A 25,525-nucleotide genomic window follows, 5' to 3' on the forward strand; every position below is an offset into this window, starting at 1 on the left:
GGACTATATTTGGATTGGAGATCTACGATGAATGGATGAAGTGGACTATATTTGGATTGAGATCTACGATAAATGGATGAAGTGACTATATTTGGATTGAGATCTTACGATTAATGGGATGTGAAGTGGACTATATTTGGATTGAGATCTACGATGAATGGATGAAGTGGACTATATTTGGATTGGGGTGTAAACTCGTCTATTAATTAATTTCCCTTTGATTATAAATCAAGATTTTTCAAGATTATTAACTAACCATCTTTGTCATCATCCTCACTGTCAGACTGGTCGTCTTTCTCTCTATCCTCTCRGTCTCTTTCTCTGGAGGGAGGAACACTTTTCTTGTCCTCAGCCTGCCCCTCGTCGTCCGCCTCAAAGTCCTCTTCATAGTCTGTTGGGAAAAACAAATAGGGCCTTATGACTCCATAGCATAAAAACTATTCTTGACATGATTAACTATCTGATTAAGATGATTTTAATCGTGTACCATAGATAGTTAGACAGAGCAACTACTTATTCTTCTATTATGGGGTGGCAGGTAGCCTAGTGGTTAGAGTGTTGGGCCAATAACCAGAAAGTTGCTGGATCGAATCCCTGAGCTGACAAGGAAAATATGTCTTTCTGRCCTGAGCAAGGCAGTTAACCCACTGTTCCCTGAGCGCTGAAGACGTGGATGTTGATTAAGGCAGCCCCCCGCACCTCTCTGATTCAGAGGGGTCGGGTTAAATGCAGAAGACACATTTCAGTTTAATACATTCAGTTGGACAACTGACTAGGTATTATTAATAATTTTCACAAAAATATTGGTAACTTATGCCTTGTTTATGACAGCCTATGATGGATGTTATGTCTTCGTGTACAGTTGAAGTTAGAAGCTTACATACACCTTAGCCAAATACATTTAAACTCAGTTTTTCACAATTCCTGACATTTAATCCTAGTAAAAATTCCCTGTTTTAGGTCAGTTAGGATCACCAGTCCCTCCTGCATCAAAGCACCCCCACAACATGATGCTGCCACCCCCGTGCTTCATGGTTGGGATGGTGTTCTTCGGCTTGCAAGCCTCCCCCTTTTTCCTCCAAACATAACGATGGTCATTATGACCAAACAGTTCTATTTTTGTTTCATCAGACCAGAGGACATTTCTCCAAAAAGTACGATCTTTGTCTCCATGTGCAGTTGCAAACCGTAGTCTGGCTTTTTTATGGTGGTTTTGGAGCAGTGGCTTCTTCCTTGCTGAGCGGCCTTTCAGGTTATCTCGATATAGGACTTGTTTTACTGTGGATATAGATACTTTTGTACCTGTTTCCTCCAGCAACTTCACAAGGTCCTTTGCTGTTGTTCTGGGATTTATTAGCATTTTTCGCACCAAAGTACGTTCATCTCTAGGAGACAGAACGCGTCTCCTTCCTGAGTGGTATGACGGCTGCATGGTCCCATGGTGTTTATACTTGCAGACTATTGTTTGTACAGATGAACGTCGTACCTTCAGGCGTTTGGAAATTGCTCCCAAGGATGAACCAGACTTGTGGAGGTTTACATTTTTCTTTCTGAGGTCTTGGCTGATTTCTTTTGATTTTCCCATGATGTCAAGCAAAGAGGCACTGAGTTTGAAGGTAGGCCTTGAAATACATCCACAGGTACACTTCCAATTGACTCAAATGATGTCAATTAGCCCATCAGAAGCTCCTAAAGCCATGACATAATTTTCTGGAATTTTCCAAGCTGTTTAAAGGCACAGTCAATGTAGTGTATGTAAACTTCTGACCCACTGGAATTGTGATACAGTGATTTATAATTGAATAATCTGTCTGTAAACAACTGTTGGAAAAATGACTTGTATCCTGCACAAAGTAGATGTCCTAACCGACTTGCCAAAACTATAATTCGTTAACAAGAAATTTGTGGAGTGGTTGAAAAACGAGTTTCAACGACTCCAACCTAAGTGTATGTAAACTTCCGACTTCAACTGTAGCTGTTATAAAGGCTTTATAAATGCATGTAAGTGGGGCTACAGTAAAGTGTGACCAAAATGTCAATATAATATTGATATAACTCTCAGGTCTCCATCTGTGTAGCTCAGTGTACCGTCTTTGGGTTTGTCCTCCACTTGTGGAATGTCTTCTTTGATCTCTGTCTCCATGTCCTGTGGCTGAGTTGTCTCAGGCTCTGGTTGAGAGTGACTGTCTTTACCAATCATCTCCTMCTCCACCTCTGCAGTGTCCTTCCCAGTGTCTAGAGGGCGGGTGCCTATGATTTCCTCTTTGACTCTCTTTGGAGGAGGGGTGGGCTTCTTGTCTAAACCCAAGGCTATGATACACCTGGAAAATGAAAATGGACCTCACATACTGTATCCTTGTGCACCTGATAAGACTGCAGACATTGAACGTGTATCACTGAGATTTCATCATAATTGGTGATTTATTGACAAATTCAGATAATAGAGGTGCTAAAAAAAAAAGAGTTTGGATTGAATATACATTTTCGAAACACTCAGGATAACATCTTTGCTTTCGACATGACCACTCCATTCACAGACAGAAATCCTGCTGTTACTGTATCTTACCTGTAGCAGGGCGAGGCTCCCTCCGTGCTGGAGAATCCAAAATGTCCGTGGCGGCCGCCTAGCCGGGAGCCCTTCCTGTGTTTGAACTCACAGCAGGAGCTGAGGCGCTCCACCTGCAGCCCGTTGAGAAAGAACGTCAGGCTGAAGGGGAAGCCACGGTGGCGCCGCGACACAAACTGGAACGTCTCTAAAATAAATCGAGGTAAAGTAGATACTTTGTATTGTAGTATTTCATATTTTATGYGATGTTTACGCAATCTGCATGCAAATGAAAAAAATGAAGTGCTATTAAAAAAGTGTKTTTTTTAATTTGGGCAAGACCGAATAGACCTGAATCTGTCTGTCACACACTCACTGACCTCCCTTCCTGCATGTTCCCATACTGACCTCCCTCCCGGACTCTGCCCTTGTACACACACAGGTTCTCTCCCCCACAGTGCTGCTGGAACACCTTCACCTCATCCCTCATGTCCATCAGGTCATGTGACAGGTGCACTGTCTTTCCAAAGAACACCATGCTCACACATACTTTACTCTGCACAGAGGTCCGCAGGAGGGTAGAGTCCTGGAAGCAAAAACAGATTTGTTTTCAATGTGTCCTGCGGCCTTGATAATACTGCGAAGGAAGAATTAAGTCAGTAAGTACCCGCTTGGGCCATTCGTTCAAAATGTATATACGCATGACTGTAAGTCACTTCAGATAAAAGCATTTGCTAAATTGCACATATTATTATTATATTACACTAAGTAAGCACCATAAAACCTGAATGGTTTCTATTGGGTATGATAGAAGTGGGCAGCTAACTTACAGTCACTGTGCCTATCTGGAGAGCCCTTGTAATCAAACTGTACTATAAATTACAGCTGTGCACTGGTACTGGAGCATAGTATATCTGAGAGAAGTGTGATTTGGTCTGACATAAAAATGGTTCACTGTGTGTTTATTGTAGAGAATAAAAAAAATGTYTAGAATGTCCAATCAAAACGCATATTTTGACAAATGGGTAGAATTATGTTAATGATGTAGATAATCCTCTAAGAAAAGCAATGGTCCAAACCTAATTTCTGTATCAGATAAAAAAAGTTTTTAAAAAATCTGGAAAATTGCATCGCGTCAGCTAGGCTSGATTCTGTGCAAGAATTAAGGCTACTGGCTACCTGACAGGCTCACTTTCCCGTTGAACTCKTCATCTTTCTTCRCGAATCCACAGGACATAAAAACAARATAGAGGTAAGATGGATATCGAGTTTGAGACATGACATGTAGTAGTTTCATATTGTAGTATACGCTTTTAATATTAAGCGTATCTCTGTGAAATATTAACAGAGCTTATACCAAGCTTTTTATTTTCAAAGCCTTTTACATTTAATTCAGCTCGTGTCATGCTAATTTAGCTCTTTGCAACTGTTAGGATTTATGTTTATGTACTATAGCCTGCTAGCATATTGTTTGAAGATGAATATTGTTTTGTTACACACATACACAAACAATACAGTGTGTGTAGGTGTGTAATGACTGACCAACACAGGCCATAAAAGCTGTGGTCAAGCTGGAGAGGGSAGGGGTGCATCTCTCTAGGCCAACCAGGGAGGTTAGGAGACTGATCAGTACCATATTAGGAATTGTTTGAGTGAAGAATCAAGGGGGAGACACAAGATGGAGCTAATCTACCCAGCAACCAGATGTGGACAAAGGAAAGCACTAAGGGACTTGGACAAGTCCGGGTGCCACCAAAGGCGGAGCAAGAGTTTAAACCGCGCTCAGCCTCTACTATGATAGGCCAACTGGACGAGTTGGAACTAAAGCTGTCATAGTATAAGAACTGCTATTTGAGTACATTCCACAGTTCTCTGAGCTACCCTACGCGGAGATACAGTGAACCCGTATATACGAAAATTGCATTTACCATTTATCGATTGAGTTTAATTAAAATACTTAAAATATATTCGGTGACTCTGAATCACATTTTGTCCTGATACCAGATGTGAACTGACGCAAATCTCTTTCACAACCCGCAGATAACGATTTTGAAGACGACGARCCCGAAATGTAAAATCCTCAACAGTTGTTACGAGAACCCTGCACCACTATGCCAACAGAGCTCAGTSATTATTATCGGATGTATTAGGTTACGAAATCTGCGATATAATGTTAGAGAAAGACCCCAATGAACAATTCAAAACATGAATAATCATATTTGTCTTGGTAAAATGTATTTTATATCATAAGAAAGTGAAATTTCATAACCAAAGCACGTCTCCAACAACTCTGTTTSTTTATTAATAAAGGTACGTGGTGGAGCTCACGACTGTGCTGATTCTATTTATTTTATACCGACTTTTTTCGCCCCGCACCCCATAAAATAGTGTGCGTTTGATCAGACTTGACTATAGAATGGTTGGACACTCTACCATTTGTCATCTGAAGGGTGGAGGGAACTATGGCTGAAGAGGTAGAGAGGGAGGAAGGGAGAAAAGAAGAGAGAGACCTCCGTCATTCCGGGGCCACTTGGGGCCGTGGTGGGGCGCAGTCTCCGTCCCCTGAAAGTGCCATTGGGGGTACCCTTAAAACCGCCCCTCTCTTTCCTCTTTGTCGGAGGTGGCACTGGGGTAACAAAGTTGTTGATGACTGGAAGGCGGTAGGGGGATATACCACGGGAAAACTCTGTCCCGGTCAAATGTCTTCTGGAGTCTTTGTCCATCTGGAAAGAAAATACAACATTTCTGTGATAATTCCGCTTCAATTACAAGTTGCCCGGATACGGGTKCGGGAATACAAAGGCAAGCAAGTGCAATAAAACATGCATGGAATTCTGACTAACGGCTAAAGACTCCACTGGTAGCCAACCCCGTAAGTATGTGTGTGTCTGTGTGTGTCTGCGTGCGTGTGTGAGTGCTATAGTGTTATAAATAATACAGTCGACGTTGGTGGTCTCACAATGCAGTTGAAAGGCTGGTCCGTTTCATTGGAGGAGTCATGGGGCCTGTAGGGGGAGGTGTGTCTGTGGGAGGCTGTGGTGCTGTTACTATGGATGGGCTTCAGACGCACCGGCCTCTGCATCTTCCCTGGAGCCGTGTTGGGTCGAGACGAGCCCGGCTGAGGCACACACACACATCAACCATACATTKTTTTTTTTCTTTCTTTTCTTTTTTTACCCCKTTTTTCTCCCCAATTTCGTGGTATCCAATTGGTAGTAGTTACTGTCTTGTCTCATCGCTCAACTCCTGTARGGGCTCGGGAGAGACGAAGGTCGAGAGCCATGCGTCCTCCGAAACACAACCCAACCAAGCCGCACTGCTTCTTAACACAGCGCGCATCCAACCCGGAAGCCAGCCGCACCAATGTGTCGGAGGAAACACCGTACACCTAGCGACCTGGTTAGCGTGCACTGCGCCCGGCCCGCCACAGGAGTCGCTAGTGCGCGATGAGACAAGGATATCCCTACTGGCCAAACCCTCCCTAACCCGGACGACGCTAGACCAATTGTGCGTCGCCCCATGGACCWCCCGGTCGCAGCCGGCTGCGACAGAGCCTGGGCTCGAACCCAGAGTCTCTGGTGGCACAGCTAGCGCTGCGATACCCGGGAGGCCAACCATACATTCTAAGCAGGATACGTTTAAAAACAAAATTCTGATGGACATTTAAATGCTCATCATGGTAAATGTTTCAATATTTTAAACATGCTCTTATCTACACATTAACTATACTGAACAAAAATATAAATGCAACATGCAATAATTTTAAAGATTTTACTGAGTTACAGTTCATATAAGAAAATCGGTTAATTMAAATAAATTCATTAGGGCCTAATCTATGGATTTCACATGACTAGGCAYGGGCGCAGCCTTGGGTGGGCCTGGGAGGGCATAGGCKCACCRACTGGGGAGCCAGGCCCAGCRAATCAGAAGGAGTTTWTCTCCACAAAAGGGCTTTACTACAGACATAAAAACTCCTCAGACGATCCTGCAGGTYAAGAAGCCGGATGTGGAGGTCCTGGGCTGGCYTGGTTACACAGGGTCTGCGGGGTGAGGCCGGTTCGACTTACTGCCAAATTCTCTGAAACGACGTTGGGGGCAGCTTATGGTAGAGAAATTYACATTKAATTCTCTGGCAACAGCTCTGGTGGACATTCCTGCAGTCAGCATGCCAATTGCACGTTKCCTCAAAATTTAAGACATCTGTGGCATTGTGTTATGTGACAAAACTGCACATTTTAAAGTGGCCTTTTATTGTCCCCAGCACAAGGTCCACCTGTTTAATCAGCTTCTTAATATGCTACACCTGTCAGGTGGATAGATTATTTTGACAAAGAAGAAATGCTCATTTACAGGGATGCAATCACATTTGTGCAATCTTTTGTTGTTGAGAAATAAGCTTTTTGTGCATATGGAAAATGTCTGGGATTTTTTATTTCAGCTCATGAAACATGGGCCCAACACTTTACATGTTGCATTTATATTTTGTTCAGTGTATGTTTAACCAAGTGCTTTTAATGATATTTGAAGTATTTTCGGCAACACTATATAGTAAGATTTGAACAAGCCCCGACATGCTTGTGATACATCTGTTTGCAGATTTTGTCAAGAGACAGCATCTAACTTCTAGTAAATACAACGATCAAAGCCAGAAAAACCAAGGCAGGCGTTCACCCCTCGACATATGTTGATTCAGCCATTAAGCTGAATCTTACATTACCACATCTTACATTTCAAAAGCGTGAGATAAACTTGTGTAATCCCACCACTTCACGTTGAATACACTCTTAAACGAGACATTGAGCAAACACAAGAGAGAAGTGTTCTTCAGACCTGCTGACTAGAATGTCAACACCAACCTGGCAACTATCTCAGCACGTACAGGCTATGTTTGCATCCTAAATGGCACCCTATTCCCTAGATAGTGCACTACTTTTGACCAGGGCCCATCCCTATATATGGAATAGAGTGCCATTTGGGATGCACAGGCCATGAATCAGCTCCACACACATCCATCAACATACAGCCTATAGCTACCAATGAAATACATTTTCCATGGCTGCTGTGTGGTTGAAACAAAGCTCAATTGGCTACATGTGTATAACTCTGGTAACAATAACTCTTAAAACGTCAAACGTGATCAAGTTTAGAAACAAACATCATAATCGCCAACACTGATACTTATTTTCCGAACCGTTGTCACAACTATCCGGCATTACCTTGTCACAATAATGCGACTCTTGAGCAATCATTATCAAAATTGTTATTAGAGATCCTAGTTGTGCATTTGCCTTAATTGCTATAGTCTCAGAGGCATCACTCACAGATTCCGAGGATTCAGAGTGCTCCCCCTCTGGCCCAGAATGCTGTGCGTGGGAGACCCTGGGGCCCGTGGGCGGCCGTGGAGACAGGATATGGATTACCTCCTCCTCGTACCTCTTGGAACGTTCCACCTTCACCAAGACAAAGACTATGGTTATAATGGCTTTACTCACGACTCCCTCCAAAATGCATGAGAGACATCGGGTTGCATACGATTATGTTTGATACAATAAATTCAAAGYAGTCACAGGTTATACAGAATATTCATATCCAAATGAGGCACCTTGATTTTATGCACTCTCTCCCTCCGGGCAAAATCCTCCAACTTCCTCTTGATCTCGATCTGATGGAGACGCTGGATGACAAGGACAATGTTTACGTTACATGCAGAGGTAGGAAGAACCCACCAATCAGAACAATGGGATCATGGTCTCTAGGACAGGGGTCATATTCAGGAGTGTAAATGCAATTTWATTTAGGCTAAATCATATTCTTATTGTTGTATGTTTGAATTATTTAATGTATTGATTGTTGCTGCCTTCTTGGCCAGGTCTCTCTTGAAAAWGAGACTCTGGCTCTCAATGGGCTTTCCTGGWTAAATAAAGGTAAAACAATTACTAAAATTACTAGTGGGGGGGAGGCAAAACTGACCCAWGGTCAGCGTCTAGGGGCAACTTCTCCCTACTAGCCCTCTCACCTCCATGTCCAGCACCTTATGGAAGATGGCCTGGGCCAGGCATTCCCTCACATGCCTCTGGTGCGCTCTCTGCATCACATTGTGTCTGTACTCTTTGTCTGGGACAATCCGCCCACTCCTGGTGATCTGATAGAATATCACAATTCACATTAGGAAGTGTTATTATTAGCCTGTACGGTCCTCAAAAGAAGATTTTTACTATCTTACCATTCGGTCTCCCATACACTTCAGTATCATCACTACATCATGATCATCATCAATACAAAACTGGTTGTTTGGATCCTGGATGCTGATTGGACGAGCAGCGTTCCAAGCCYTGCTGTATTGGCCGTCGCAGACACACCTATGCCTGCTKTCTCAACTCGGTATTATTTCCCCTTACTTCAAAGCCTACAGTAGCATTTCGTTTGGTTCAGCGTTGGTTAATATAAGACTCGCTGTCTGCCTGTCCAACCTCAGAAACAATGTTTCACTTTTGAATTTCGATCTGTGTAGTACCATACATAGAGTGAACCATGCCCAAACGAGACGATACAACTTTTTATGAGCCAGTCGAAATCACACATCAACATCATTATCATGGACATACAGGCTGGTTCCAGGCATAGCTAAAATCCTTAGCCTGACCAAAACATTAAGAACACCTTCCTAATATGAATCACCCCACCCTCCTTTTTGCCCTGAGATCAGCCTCAATTCGTTGGGGCATGGACTCTACAAGGTGTTGAAAGTGTTCCCCGGGAATGCTGGCCCATGTTGACTCCAATGATTGACTGGGTGTCCTTTGGGTGGTAGACCATTCTTGACACACACGGGAAACTGCTGAGCGTGAAAAACCCAGCAGCGTTGCCGTTCTTGACACAAACCGGTGTGCCTGGCCCCTACTACCATACCCACTTCAAAGGCACTTAAATCTTTTGACTTGCCCATTCACCCTCTGAATAGCACACAGACACAATCGATGTCTCAATTGTCTCAAGGCTTAAAAATCCTTCTTTAACCTGTCTCCTCCCCTTCATCCTCACTGATTGAAGTGGATTTAACAAGTGACATCAATAAAGGATCATAGCTTTTTCATAGCTTTCACAAAGAGCAAGTATCCTTAATGTACAGTATATAGTATATACAGTATATATATATATATTACTGTACCAGTCAAAAGTTTGGACACACCTACTCATTCAAGGGTTGTAGAATACATTGTAGAATAARAGTGAAGACATCAAAACTATGAAATAACACATGGAATCATGTAGTAATCAAAAAAGTGTTAAACAAATCCAAATATATTTTATATTTGAGATTCTTCAAAGTAGCCACCCTTTGCCTTGATGACAGCTTTGCACACTCTTGGCATTCTCTCAACCAGCTTCATGAGGTAGTCACCTGGAATACATTTCAATTATCAGGTGTTCCTTGTTAAAAGTTCATTTGTGGAATTTCTTTCATTCTTAAAATGCATTTGAGCCAATCAGTTGTGTRGTGACAAGGTAGGGGTGGTATACAGAAGATAGCCCTATTTGGTGAAAGACCAAGTCCATATTATGGCAAGAACAGCTCAAATAAGCAAAGAGAAAAGACATGAAGGTCAGTCAATCCTGAAAATATCAAGAATATTGAAAGTTAATTTTTTAKCTTTATTTAACGAGGCAAGTCAGTTAAGAACAAATTATTATTTACAATGACAGTCTAGGAACAAAATAATAAAGAAAAACCCTTGAATGAGTAGCCYCGTCCAATCTTTTGACTGGTACTATATATATCTTAGGAACTCAGTCTGGATCTCAACTTACTATTGAGAGTAAGAATAGTAGAATACACCAGGTGCAATTTCAAAATGTGTTTGTGCATCAGCAGTTTTTCTCTTGCTATGTCAGTCACTGACAGTCACTCAATTTGCCATGATCTCCACTCCATGGCAAAATGAGTAGAATTGCAGGAAGCTTGCTTTAAAGGTCCAGCTCAGCTGTTTTTTTATCTCGATATCAAATCATTCTGGGTAACAATTATGTACCTTACTGTGATTGTTTTTAATTAAAAGGATAAAAAAAGACAAAAAATAGCTTCTTAGCAAAGGCATTTTCTAAAGAAAGAATTTAGCTAGGACTGTAGTCTTGTGCTTATTGCTTAATCACCATCATCATCATTAGCTCTGGTCCAAGGCGTTACGTGTGGCTTGTAARGCCCGGGACCAAAGCTACATCATCKTCAACTAATACAAACTTTGAGGGGAATGTTGCTGATGAGAGTTAACCACTGGTGTACTTGACGTACCAGGCCAACTCTCTGGAGATGTCTCCTGATCCGGGTGTTGTTGAAGTATCCAGTAAGGTGTTTGTCTGTCAGACTGTTGTAGGCTGAGAGTAGCCTAAAGAGAGAAGGCAAGTCCTATTACATTATGACAGAAAGGCTATTTATTTTGTTATGTGAAAACATCATACGAACTGTATCCATTTAATGTGCCTAATATGTCATGCATCAGTAACGTAATTKATTTGGGCTGTTCTCCTTTATAGTGGGTTGTATTATGGATTGAGAATACCTGTCTAATGAATTATAGTGGTTCACCAGTCTGCATCACCTCTGAAAGTAACAATTATGCTTCATTTCATCATTACAACATCTAGCCTAAATGTCAATGAATCATCTGCGCCATTAGTAAAATTAGTTTAAAAAAATGTTTTTGTCATTAACTAGGCTATCATGGTGTCAGGTCTACCCTCGGATGTGTTCAACTTCAATTCTGCCTAGCTCTTTCCAACACAGACTTGATTTCCTGAAGCGTTAGTCATTGGGACGACAGTATCCCCACAACTTTCGGCTCTATTACCGGTGTCTGATGACCTTAGGAATTAAGGGATGGATAGCGCACTTAACCCAATCGCCCTTTTGTGCCCATGTCTTTCTCTCCTGCTCTAAATAACATCGGTACAGATTTCTCATCCGGATAGGGTCACCAGAGCTTGTCCAAGAGCATGGGATACATTGTCATCCTATACAAAGATATTCTGAGTGGCCAAATGATTTAGATAAAATACCATATTGGTTTCCTTACCCTGTAAGCATTCTATGGACAAGGTACGACGGCAATCCTTGCTTTGGTTTGTTAATCTGACCACATCTTTTTCTTTTCTTTTTACGTGTTTCACAAATCCAGTACAAGTCAATGGAAACAATATAAGCATTTTCACGCTTCACGTCCAAATCATCTCTAAGTAACAAAATCATTTAAATATTTTATTTGATACTTTAGGACGACTTGGACATAAAGTGTGGAAATGCTTATATTGTTTCCATTGACTTGTATTAGATTTGTGCCACAAATGCTAAAAAGTTATAATTTGAAACAGTGGCCAGGTAAACAAAACCAAGGTTTGGATTTCTGTCATACGGAAATTAATATGTATTTTGTAATTTAAGTAAACTATCCCTTTAACACAACACCTAGTGAGTTTGTTAAGATCGGATCTCTTGGTGTAATGGCTAAAGTAAGGTGATGAAATTCACTGGACCAGCGTTCAAGTCCCGGTTGGGGCGACCCCCTGAATTCACAAAAAAACTGTTTTTGTCATAAGAGGGATGACGGACTTGAAGCCATCCGAGAGGCGTATACACACGAGGAACTTGGTTTATAGAAGCGTGGGACACGCTTTACCGAAGGAAGGGGTAATGTAGCGACCTGAACGRAACAACTTGTGATCTCGTCAAGAGGTTCGGATCTCTTGGCCTAACCGCCAAGGTGTTGCAATGACAGTAGCTGGACCAAGGTTAAGTTGCTATTTGCTAAACTATAATTAGCTATAAAGTCCTTAACAACTTTTATATTGTATATGAGCCACGTTACAATTCCCACCAATTCAGTTACGCCTAATGGCGAGATGCGTAGGGTGTAGGCTATGCCTTTCACGCCGGTGACCCAAGTTCGCGTCCCGTTCTTTCCATTCGCTACTAATATTTAATGTACACTCAATTCCATAAAGCCAAGCATTTTTTAAACAGAGTCCAATAGCCTATGAATAAAAAAATATTTSAAACATGAATAATAAAGTCTTAGAATTGTCAACAAGTAGGCTACCCTATCGTTCGCGTCTGTAGACATGCCCTACTAAAACCTCTATCATCACTAGGGAACGTCAACCTGTAGAAAATTTCCAAAGAATGGCACCTACCCTGGGTATAGGTGACTCATGATTTCGGGATGCAGTTTCATATAATAAACGGAGCACTCCGGGTCGGAAGACTGTCCTCCTTGCTCAAATACATGCAAATATAGAACCAGACGATAGAATACTGTCCTATTCGAATGCCCGACTTGGTAAACCCAGACTGTACTTGCTACACTTCTTTCCGAGCGGAACTGATGACAATTTCCCCGTTGCTATGGAAAGTCACGTGACGATGCTATCGAGGAGGCTGGTCTCCACTTACAACTACAGTAAGGATTATTTTCTTTTTCTGCAGGGTATTTTTCTATTGTATTTTATTCTAGAATAAAAAAACATGTCTGAATTATTGGACCTACATTATATTATATTCTATCCATTATCAGATATGCATGAACCCAATCTGTCGTTTTTTTGTTTAATTTATTTTGTATTTTATTTGTTATTATAATGATGTAGGTAGCAACCCTGGACTGTATTCAGAGCCGGACTGGCCATAGGGCAGTTCTGGCAAWTGCCAGATGGGCTGGGTCATCTTTAGCCTACTGGGCCTGTTGAAATTGGGGGTTTTGCACAAAATGTATTTATTGGGCTGATAATGGGGGCATAGAGGTATAAAAAATGGTCCGGTGTCAGAAATGCCAGAGACGATTTCTGGTCCCAGTCCGTTCCTGACTGTATTCAATTCACCTCTACACTATAGATGTGTGTGGAACCAATATTGAACTTATGCATTGCACTACTGTAGGCCTACTACCAAGAACCCCTCACGGTATCCTTCTGCTGGAGATGAGAGACCAGACACAGTGATTACTAGTTACCAACAGCCCATGATATAGGAAATAACCCCAAATCCTCCTTATTGCAATGCATACCGTTGATCAAGTGACAAATTATACAAAATGCACTATTATATAATAATTAGGTGGGTGCTTACATTTGTCCTGTTTCACACATGTACAAGTGTGTGAACTTGTAAATTGGATTGATGTGCAAAACAACAGCAACCCTGGAGCAATTAGGGTTAAGTGCCTTGCTCAAGGGCATATAGACTGATTGTCACCTAGTTGGTTGTAGGGATTCAAACCAACAACCTTTCAATTACTGGCCCAATGCTCTTAACCAATAAGCTACCTGCCACCCAACAAAACAGGTCACCGAGCTCCACATCTATGGTCCATTCCAKACAATATGAAAAGATGTAATTAGGAATATGATGTAAATAATGTTATCGGGTCTTCTGCATTCTTCACAGCGTGCTACGCATCTATCTCTGCCAGACAGAGRCTGTGTCTGTCTCTTTGATCAAGGTTGCCAATCTTTGCTCAGGAACAGTTCCTGGTCCTTAAGAAATGCCTCTCGCTACTGTCAGAGAGCAGCTGTTTGCTGAAGAGGCCTCTGCAGTGCAGCAGTTGACCAGTAGATAGAGCCATAGGTCTTATACGAATGTTTGTGGCTTACAGTATGATGACAATGTTCCTCACTGACCCTAGAGGCCAGCCAATCAAGGTCTGGGTGTTGTTTAGTTGTTTTTGTGCTAGGTTGAGACAGGAGCCTGCACATTCTGCAGCCCTCCAGGCAGGGATGGACTGGCCAAAGGGCAATTCTGGCAAATGTGTAGGAAATGCTTTTGATCCCAGTTTGTCAATGGTTGAAGAGCATGAGCTACTGAGTTCAGCATCTTCTTCACCCTCACAACCCATACTCYTACAGTGCATTCAGAAAGTATTCAGACCCCTTCCCTTTTTCCACATTTTGTTACGTTACAGCCTTATTCTAAAATGTATTGAAATATATTCTTCCTCATTCTACACACAATACCCCATAATGACAAAGCAAAAACAGGATTTTAGAAATGTTTGCTAATTTATAAAAAAATAAAAAAATAGAAATACCTTATTTACATAAGTATATAAGATACACAAGAAKATATTTAAAATATTCCTATAATTGTAATATCATATTTGATAATAATTGTGCTAATAAATCTATTCATTTTAATTTACGTCTCAATAACATTGAAATAGACTACCAGTCAAAAGTTAGGACACACCTAGTCATTCAAGGGTTTTTCTTTATTTGTACTATTTTCTACATTTTAAAATAATAGTGAAGACATCAAAACTATGAAATAACACACATGGAATCATGCAGTCACCAAAAAAGTTACCACATGATTCCATGTGTGTTATTTTATAGTTTTGATGTCTTCACTATTATTCTACAATGCAGAAAATAGCCAAAATAAAGAAAAACCCTCGAAGWAGTATATCCAAACGTTTGACTGGTACTGTATATAAATTCAATATCAAGCTATTTTGATTGTTTTTTTGTTTTCTAGTTAGATATTGAGAGCACAYAGGAGCAGTAATGAAGTCTGCTCTTATCTCTAGATTCCTTGACTTAGCTAGTGCCTAATCTGGTAATTATAACATAGTTGAAATAGTTRGAGTATTTGCAAGTACTGTAAAATCCAAGTATTGTAAAAGGATGTGGTACCAAAATGATTCCCTTTATGGTGAGTCAGTATGTACATTGCCTGTTCCAGGTATAAGATACATACAGTTGAAGTCGGAAGTTTACATACACTTAGGTTGGAGTCATTAAAACTKATTTTTCAACCACTCCACACATTTCTTGTTAACAAACTATAGTTTTGGCAAGTCAGTTAGGACATCTACTTTGTGCATGACACAAGTCATTTTTCCAATAATTGTTTACAGACAGATTATTTCACTTATAATTCACTGTGTCACAATTCCAGTGGGTCAGAAGTTTGCATACACGAAGTTGACAGTGCCTTTAAACAGCTTGGAAAATTCCAGAAAATGATGTCATGGCCTTAGAAGCTTCTCATATGCTAATTGACATAATTTGAGTCAATTGGAGGTGTACCTGAGGATGTATTTCAAGGCCTACCTTCAAACTCAGTGCCTCTTTGCTTGTCATCATGAGAAAATCAAAAGAAATCAGCCAGGACCTCAGAAAACTAATTGTAGACCTCCACAAGTCTGGTTCAACCTTGGGAGCAATTTCCAAACGCCTGAAGTTACCACGTTCATCTGTACAAACAATAGTATGCAAGTATAAACACCATGGGACCACGCAGCCATCATACTGCTCAGGAAGGAGACGTGTTCTGTCTCCTAGAGATGAATGTACTTTGGTGCAAAAAGTGCAAATCAATCCCAGAACAYCAGCAAAGGACCTTGTGAAGATGCTGGAGGAAACAGGTACAAAAGTATCTATTTCCACAATAAAACGAGTCCTATATCGACATAACCTGAAAGGCTGCTCAGCAAGGAAGAAGCCACTGCTCCAAAACCGCCATAAAAAAGCCAGACTACGGTTTCAACTGCACATGGGGACAAAGATCGTACTTATTGGAGAAATGTCCTCTGGTCTGATGAAACAAAAATAGAACKGTTTGGCCATAATGACCATCTTTATGTTTGGAGGAAAAAGGGGGAGGCTTGCAAGCCAAAGAACACCATCCCAACTGTGAAGCATGGGGGTGGCAGCATCATGTTGTGGGGGTGCTTTTCTGCAGGAGGGACTGGTGCACTTCACAAAATAGATGGCATCATGAGGCAGGAAAATTATGTGGATATATTGAACAACATTTCAAGACATCAGTCAGGAAGTTAAAGCTTGGTCATAAATGAGTCTTCCAAATGGACAATGACCCCAAGCATACTTCCAAAGTTGTGGCAAAATGGCTTAAGGACAACAAAGTCAAGGTATTGGAGTGGCCAACACAAAGCCCTGACCTCAAACCTATAGAAAATTTGTGGGCAGAACTGAAAAAGCGTGTGCGAGCAAAGAGGCCTACAAACCTGCTCTGTCAGGAGGAATTGGCCAGAATTCACCCAACTTATTGTGGGAAGCTTGTGGAAGGCTACCCGAAGCGTTTGAACCAAGTTAACAATTTAAAGGCAATGCTACCAAATACTAATTGAGTGTATGTACACTTCTGACCCACTGGGAATGTGATGAAAGAAATAAAAGCTGAAATAAATKATTCTCTCTACTATTATTCTGACATTTCACATTCTTAAAATAAAGTGGTGATCCTAGCTGACCTAAGACAGGGAATTTTTACTCMGATTAAATGTCAGGAATTGTGAAAACTGAGTTTAAATGTATTTGGCTAAGGTGTATGTAAACTGCCGACTTCAACTGTATGCCMGGAGGGCCCCCGACCCCAAATAATAGGGAACTCAGTTGGCGTCAACTTACTGAGAGTAAGAATAGTAGAATACACACGGTGCAATTTTGAAATTGGTTTTTCTCTTGTTACTTTCAGAAAGTATTAACACCTCTTTACTTTTCCCACATGTTGTTGTGTTGCAGCCAGKATTTTAAATTGAGATATACACACAATACCCCATAATGTCAAAGAGTACATTTTGTTAGTTWAATTTTTTTTTTAACTAATCAAAAACTAAAAGCTGAAATGTCTTGAGTCAATAAGTATTCAATGTATTCGTTATCCCAGTTAGTGTGGATTTTAGCATGTAAATATTGGTTGGGCAATGCCAGCAACAATAAAAACAAAGTGGGATGCATGCCAGCAAAGCTACAAAACAACATTAAACAATATATTAATTGCACTATAACGGTGACAAACGGTGCCCACAAGCTGTTAGTGTAACCGATGTGAAATGGCTAGCTAGTTAGCGGTGGTGCACGCTAATAGCGTTCAATCGGTGATGTCACTTGCTCTGAGACCTTGAAGTAGTTGTTCCCCTTGCTCTGCAAGGGCCGTGTCTTTTGTGGCGCAATGGGTAACGATGCTTCGAGGGTGGCTGTTGTTGATGTGTGCAGAGGGTCCCTGGTTCGAGCTCAGGTTGGGGCGAGGAGAGGGACGGAAGCCATGCTGTTACATTAGGGCCTACATAAAGCTGTCCCAGCAGCAGAGCTTTCTTTTCAGCACCTTACCACTTACCGCTGCTACACCTGGCTATCAGCGGAGCCTTGTCTGGCAGCGAAACAGTTCATTCAGCCTCATTTACTGCCTTTAAAAAAAACATAGCTGATATGGCTAACTTGCCTAAACAAATGTGGTTTCTCATGACAATTGAGATGTACAAACTATGGCATAAGTGGACGACAAGCAGATTAGAGGCAATCCGTAATTTTGATTAAGAGGTTAATGAGCGAGCTGGGATGGACGTAGTCAATATAACTATTTGTTTATTACTTTTGAAATGTACAGCGACAGAATTCAGAACTTGGGCCGTTCTTACGGGCCAAGTTGGGCCGTTCTGCCCCTGAACAAGGCAGTTAACCCACTGTTCCTAGGCCGTCATTGTAAACAAAAATTTGTTCTTAACTGACTTGCCTAGTTAATTAAAGGTTACATTTAAATTAAATTTAAAAAATACAGTGTTCTCCCTGTACACCAAGTCAGAACCATAGGATAAATAAAGGAGGCATGCTTGCAGACAATGAAAGTTCTTTCAATATTTGAAGATTTCATTTCTCTAAAACAGGTTWTAGGCTACATGTGCACCAAGTCAGATCATGCTTCATTGACAGCATGGRCAATGTTGAATGTTTATCAATTTAAACTTGGAAAAGAGCCCCGTTATCCCAGATKTAGGACCACACAGACACTCCACTGAATAGCAGGCTAGTGATTGCTTTGCAATGCTTGCAGTTAGCCACTGATTTCTTCCAAACCACTCAGATGAATTTGCGATTTCCAACTTGTTGTGTAATGTTTATGTCKAATGGCCAATGAGCACCGATATGTTTTATCTATAATTTCTCTTCATTACTTCTCTTCATATGACAAGGATTAAAAAATATTTTCCAGTAGATTGTCGACTTGATTCATGATGATCACGGCTAGTTAAGATTTTGAAAGTATGATGTTGACATGTTCAGTCAAATCAAAGCTACTGTACATATAATGTGATTTGACATCATTTTATCTGTGGCCAATGACCTTGAGCCATCTTGGATTGGCACTTCTAATGTAACTCTATGGCAGCACCCAGMGGGATAGAATTTTTGCGCTCTACCCCGATCACTGAGCCAATCCCGGTGCAACGCTTCTTATTTTCTGCTGGCTTGCCCCACCACCACAGAAAGCACTGAGCTAGGCTGAAACACCTGCATTTTGGAGCTTTCTTACTCAAGAAAACAAAAAAGAGACCATGTATGTATGCGGCTTTATCAACTCAGTGATATAGATTTTTTTTTACATTGTTTGCAAACTGATATGTGACACGTATTAATGCCAAAATAACATGCAAAACAGGCAAGCCTTTTTTTTTTGCAAAAAATGTGGGGCTCAAAACAGGTGGGGTTCTGMCCCACCTGCCCTGAATGACGGGTCGCCACTGATGCCAGGCCTAAATAAGTTCAGGAGTAAGAATGTACTTAACAAATCGAATAATACGTTGCATGGATGCGTTCTGTGTTCAATAAAAGTGGTTAACATGATTTTTGAATGACTACCCCAACTCTGTACCGCACACATACAATTATCTGTAAGGTCCCTCAAACGAGTAATGCATTTCAAGGACAGATTCAACCACAAGGTGAGGTTTGTCAATGCCTTATAAAGAAGGGCACCGATTGGTAGATGTATAAAATAAAAAAAAGCAGATGCTGAATATCCCTTTGAGCTTGGTGAAGTTATTAATTACACTTTGGATGATGTATCAATACACCAAATCACTACAAAGACACAGGCGTCCTTCCTAACTCGGTGTCCGGAGAGGAAGGAACTCTTTAGAGATTTCACCATGAGGACAATGGTGATTTTAAAACAGTTACAGAGTTTAATGGTTGTGATTCGAGAAAACTGAAGATGGAGCAACAATATTGTAGTTACTCCACAKAACTAACCTAAATGACAGAGTGAAAACAAGGAAGCCTTTACACAATAAAAATATTCCAAAACATGCATCTGTTTGCAACAAGGCACTTAAGTAATACTGTAAAATAAATGTGGCAAAAAATATCATTTTTGTTCTGAATACAAAGCATTATGTTTCGGGCAAATCCAACACGACTGAGTACCACTGTTCATATTTTCAAGCATGGTGGTGGCTGCATCATGTTATGGGTATGCTTGTCATCGGCAAGGACTAGGGAGTTTTTTTTTAGGATAGACAGAAACAGGATACAGTTATAAGCACAGGCAAAATAATGGAGGAAAACCTGGTTCAGTCTGCTTTCCAACAGACACTGGGAGACGAATTCACCTTTCAGCAGGACAATAACCTGAAGCACAAGGCCAAATATACACTGGAGTAGCTTACCAAGYTGACATTGAATGTTCTTGAGTGGCCTAGTTACGGATTTGACTTAAACTGATCTAGCAATGATCAACAACTAACTTGACAGAAGGGCACAATGGCAGTAGGTGGCACTCGATATTCTGATGCTAGCAATTGTCTGGTTGCCATCTCATACTCCTAACAGATTTCCCATTTAACCCTGGGATTCAAACCATCAACCCTGCAGTTACTGGACTGCTTCTCTAACTTGGAGGCTAGTGTAGAAGCAGGAATCATAGACAGACAGACAGACACTGGCAGATGGGCAGACAACCAGACAGACAGACAAACATGGGCAGATTGACAGACAGACAAACAAACAGKCAGATAGCCAGYTAGACAGACATGGACAGATAGGCAGACATACAGACAGACGGGCAGAAAGACAGACAGATTTGTATTTAACATTCCCCTCTCGTCAAGTTGGTGGACTCGAGAGGTACAGTGTGTGTGTATGAATACCTCCAATGCCCATATTAAACATAGTAATCAAGGCCGACATTTCCCTGGAAATAAACGTCTAATATAATTCTTAAAATAACAATTAGCCTGCAAATAGATGTGGGGTGATTATAAATTCCTTTCAGGAGGGGCGGRTTGGCTTTAAGCTGGGGGAGGGGTAGCAGGGAGATCTAGAGGAGTCATGCGGTTTGGGGATGAAGGGGGGGGGCAACCAGTCTTTGCAATCAGTGTTAAATAGAGCAGTTTTGTGCCTGTGTGATTGTCAAGTGGGCCATTACTGGCTGATAAGGGCACTTTTTCCCCCACGTCGCCCTGATTGGGCCCGAGTACGTCGCACCACCTTGCATGCTGTCCTGATGCAATCAGAGCCCTTTTGCCACTGCCATTTTCACCGCCGTGATTTCTACTGAATCCCTCATCGGCCCCCAGTCAACACCAGGCCCCCTTGAGCCTCAACGAGGAACCATTCACATCAAGGAGAAAAGGTCATGCCAAAGTCATTGTTTCAATTATAAACCACCACAATTTGGCCTCATTTCAATGAAACAAATAAGTAGTTGAAGCCCCAAAGTTTGAAAGAAAGCAAGGAAGTAGCAAATTATGGGATTTTAGAAACTCCTTTTTGGCCAATGCTTGTAGTTTCTATTATCAATGATGCTCCAAATCTTGCACCGTAATCTTGATTTGATCAAGCTGAATTATTATCTGTTCAAAACCCCTTGAATAAAACTATTGATATAATGACAATGTTTTGTTTCAATCAAATTCTTAGAGGAATCTCAAATAATCTACTACACTTATATTTGGTTGTGTGTGTGACTGGGCCCGGTTCCCCAAAAGCATTAAGGCTATGTTCATCGTTAGAACCTTTGTAGGAGCATTGTTAAATCTCWGAGCTGTTTCCCWAAACCATTCTTGCTAAGGTTGCTCTTGAAAGCGCTTGTTATTTAACGACTGTGTTTTTTTGTATATATGAGGATTGCCGAATCATTTTGGAAGTAGGCGTACACGGGGCACGTGATGTCACCGTGTAACTATATACACTACATGACCAAAYGTATGTGGAGAGCTGCTCGTCAAACATCTCATTCCAAAATCATGGGCATTAATACGGAGTTGGTGCCCCCTTTGCTGCTATAACAGCCTCCACTCTCTGGGGAGGCTTTCACTACATGTTGGAACATTGCTGCGGGGACTTGCTTCCATTCAGCCACAAGAGCTTAGTGAGGTTGGGCACTGATGTTGCGCAATTAGGCCTGGCTCGCAGTCGGTGTTCAATTCATCCCAAAGATGTTCAATGGGGTTGAGGTCAGGGCTCTGTGCAGGCCACACAAGCTCACAGACGGACCGCCGAGAGCTGAAGCGCGCAGTGCGTAAAAATAATCTGTCCTCGGTTGCAACACTCACTACCGAGTTCCAAACTGCCTCTGAAAGCAACTTCAGCACAATAACTGTTGGTCGGGAACTTCGTGAAATGTTGTTCCATGGCCGAGCACCGCACACAAGCTAAGATCACCATGCCAATCCAAGATCCGCTGGAGTGGTGTAAAGCTCACTTCCATTGGACTCTGGAGCAGTGAAAACACGTTCTCTGGAGTGATGAATCACACGTCACATCTGGCAGTCTGACGAAGATCTGGGTTTTGGCGGATGCCAGGAGAACCCTGCCTGCCCAATGCATAGTGTCAACTGTAAAGTTTGGTGGAGGATGATATAATGGCGTGGGGATGTTTTCCATGGATCAGGCTCCTTAGTTCCAGTGAAGGGAAATATTAACACCACAGCATACAATGACATTCTAGACGTATTCTGTGCTCCCAACTTTGTGGCAACAGTTTGGGAAGGCCCTTTCCTGTTTCAGCATGACAATCCCCTCGTGTACCAAGCGAGGTCCATACAGAAATGGTTTGTCGAGATGAGAACTTGACTGACCTACCACTTCATGGCTGAGTCATTGTTGATCCTAGACGTTTCTGCTTCACAATAACAGCACTTACAGTTGAAGTCGGAGGTTACATACACTTAGGTTGGAGTCAATAAAAATTAGTTTTTCAACCACTCCACAAATTCTTGTTAGCAAACTATAGTTTCGGCAAGTCGGTTAGAACATCTACTTGTGCATGACACAAGTAATTTTTCCAACAATTGTTTACAGACAGATTATTGACTTATAATTCATTGTATCACAATTCCAGTGGGCAGAAGTTTGCATACACCAAGTTGACTGTGCCTTTAAACAGCTTGGAAAATTCCAGAAAAGATGTCATGCTTTAGAAGCTTCTGATAGGCTAATTTACATAATTTGGTCAATTGGAGGTGTACCTGTGGATGTATTTCAAGGCCTACCTTCGAACTCAGTGCCTCTTTGCTTGATCATCATGGGAAAATCAAAAGAAATCAGCCAAGACTCAGAAAAAAAATTGTAGACCACAAGTCTGGTTCATCCTTGGAGCAATTTCCAAACGCCTTGAAGGACCCACGTTCATCTGTACAAAACATAGTACGAAGTATAAACCGTTTCAGGAAGGAGACGCGTTCTGTCTCCTAGAGATTAACGTACAGTACTTGGGTGCAAAAAAGTGCAAATAAATCCCAGAACACAGCAAAGGACCTTTGTGAAGATGCTGGAGGAAACAGTACAAAAGTTATACATTTCTTCAGTAAAACGAGTCCTATTATCGACATAACCTGAAATGCCGCTCAGCAAGGAAGAAGCCACTGCTCCCAAAAACCGCCATAAAAAAACAGACTACAGTTTGCAACTGCACATGGGGACAAAGATCATACTTATTGGACGAAATGTCCTCTTGTCTGATGAAACACAAATAGAACTGTTTGGCCATAATGACCATCGTTATGTTTGGAGGAAAAAGGGGGAGGCTTGCAAGCCGAAGAACACCATCCAACCATGAAGCACAGGGGTGGCAGCATCATGTTGTGGGGGTGCTTTGATGCAGGAGGGACTGGTGCACTTCACAAAATAGATGGCATCATGAGGCAGGAAAATTATGTGGATATATTGAAGCAACATCTCAAGACATCAGTCAGGAAGTTAAAGCTTGGTTGTAAATGGGTCTTCCAAATGGACAATGACCCCAAGCATACTTCCAAAGTTGTGGCAAAATGGCTTAAGGACAACCAAAGTCAAGGTATTGGAGTGGTCATCACAAAGCCCTGACCTCAAAACTATAGAAAATTTGTGGGCAGAAACTGAAAAAGCGTGTGCGAGCACGAGGCTACTAAAACCTGACTCAATTACACCAGCTCTGTCAGGAGGAATGGGCCAGAATTCACCCAACTTATTGTGGGAAGCTTGTGGAAGGCTACCCGAAGCGTTTGAACCAAGTTAACAATTTAAAGGCAATACTACCAAATACGAATTGAGTGTATGTAAACTTTTGACCCACTTGGAATGTGATGAAAGAAATAAACATTTCACATTCTTAAATAAAGTGGTGATCCTAACTGACCTAAAACAGGGAATTTTTACTCGGATTAAATGTCAGGAAAAGTGAAAAACTGAGTTTAAATGTATTTGGCTAAGGTGTATGTAAACTTCCGACTTCAACTGTACAGTTTACCGGGGCAGCACTAGAAGGGCAGAAATTTGACGAACTGACTTGTTGGAAAAGTGGCATCCTATGATGGTCGAACGTTGAAAGTCACTGAGCTCTTCAGTAAGGTAATTCTACTGCCATTTTTTGTCTATGGAGATTGCATGGCTGTGTGCTCGATTTTATACAACTGTCAGCGACGGGTGTGGCTTGAATATCCGTATCCACTAATTTGAAGGGGTGTCCACATACTGTTGTATATATAGTGTAGCTCCCCTACACATTTTATTGTAAATGTCTACTGCTTGCAAAAAAAAAAATTTCAACTAGGTTATGAAATAACGTTTTTTTTGCAGGACAAGAATTGTCTTGACTTTCAAGAATGACTAAATTGGTTTGTCTTACTATTCTGGTTGGCTGGCAAGTTTCACCATCAACTATTTCAGATTTACAGGTGTGCAGGTTTCACCATGGCACATACCGTTGTGACAAGTTGGCACATGATAATTATTATAATATGGCAAATATTAGTCAATTATTACATTCTAGCCATGCTGGCATTCACGACCTAGGCCTACGTGAGACATGAAACAGATATGCCCTCCCACCTACCGCGGATTTGTTTGCCTAAAAGGGTAATGGAAAAACTTCAACCACTACATTTGTATTGCAATAAAATACATGTTATTTATCTACACAAGATAGTTGGGCTGAATAGAAACAAACCCTAGCATGCAGGCAATTGTGGCATCTATTTTCTGTCCGAACTTAAATGTCGAAAGAAATATCACTGGACAAGTTCATGGAAACATTGCTACTGATAATAATACAAAGTTACCAATTTCTTTGCATATCTAGTGAAAGATATCGATGCTACAAATGAAAACCGATATTACTGTATTAAAATTACTGTAATTTTTGCCTTGATATTTTTCGTGATGAGTAACATGTGCGCAATGATGTGCCAAATCTTGATTTAGTACATTATTATAGGGTAAGCATTAGAATAAGCCTCAATATTTGTAACCATAGGTGATAATATTTCTCTAGAACAGTGGTATTCAAACATTTTCAGCAYTGACCTCCTTTTTTGGCACCAGAATTTCCAGGGGACCCCATTATATCCCCAAGAATTTCTCCCCACCCCAACCTAAATCAAAAAATTGTCACATTTTGGTATTTGTTGATTTTTTTCCATCAACAAATATCATTAAATTCTAATGCATTTTCATCTCAAAGAAACCAGTAAGTACATTTACTCAATACAATTTTTTTCCCTCAAATTATGTTTCTCAAAAACATTTTCCCATAGAATAATCTGTAATCTTAATTTTTATTCCAATTTTCTTTTTTTTACAACTTTGAATATCACTGCTCTAGGAGCTGATCTATCATCAGTAGGCCATTGGGTTTGAAGGCTCCGTTGCGAGATCGACACGGCATACTTTTATTTTTTATTTAACCTTTATTTAACTAGGCAAGTCAGTTAA

At 41.2% G+C, this 25,525-nt stretch overlaps 1 protein-coding gene across 1 annotated transcript in view; it reads right to left on the minus strand.

Moving 5' to 3' along the window:
* erich3 (glutamate-rich 3) overlaps positions 1-12,901 on the minus strand; it is a 21,222-nt gene extending 8,321 nt beyond the window's left edge. Inside the window, exons 1-11 of the mRNA XM_024004942.2 lie at positions 12,731-12,901; positions 10,836-10,929; positions 8,562-8,687; positions 8,148-8,219; positions 7,867-7,995; positions 5,505-5,663; positions 5,056-5,268; positions 2,954-3,131; positions 2,567-2,753; positions 2,089-2,321; positions 257-391 (exon numbers count right to left, since the gene is read on the minus strand). Coding sequence (XP_023860710.1) covers positions 257-391; positions 2,089-2,321; positions 2,567-2,753; positions 2,954-3,131; positions 5,056-5,268; positions 5,505-5,663; positions 7,867-7,995; positions 8,148-8,219; positions 8,562-8,687; positions 10,836-10,929; positions 12,731-12,771 — 1,567 coding nt within the window. The 5' untranslated portion in view covers positions 12,772-12,901. The remainder of the gene's footprint in view (positions 1-256; positions 392-2,088; positions 2,322-2,566; positions 2,754-2,953; positions 3,132-5,055; positions 5,269-5,504; positions 5,664-7,866; positions 7,996-8,147; positions 8,220-8,561; positions 8,688-10,835; positions 10,930-12,730) is intronic.
* Between the last annotated feature and the right edge of the window lie 12,624 nt (positions 12,902-25,525).

Source organism: Salvelinus sp. IW2-2015, linkage group LG16 (assembly GCF_002910315.2).
Source record: "Salvelinus sp. IW2-2015 linkage group LG16, ASM291031v2, whole genome shotgun sequence".
Lineage (NCBI taxonomy): Eukaryota > Metazoa > Chordata > Actinopteri > Salmoniformes > Salmonidae > Salvelinus > Salvelinus sp. IW2-2015.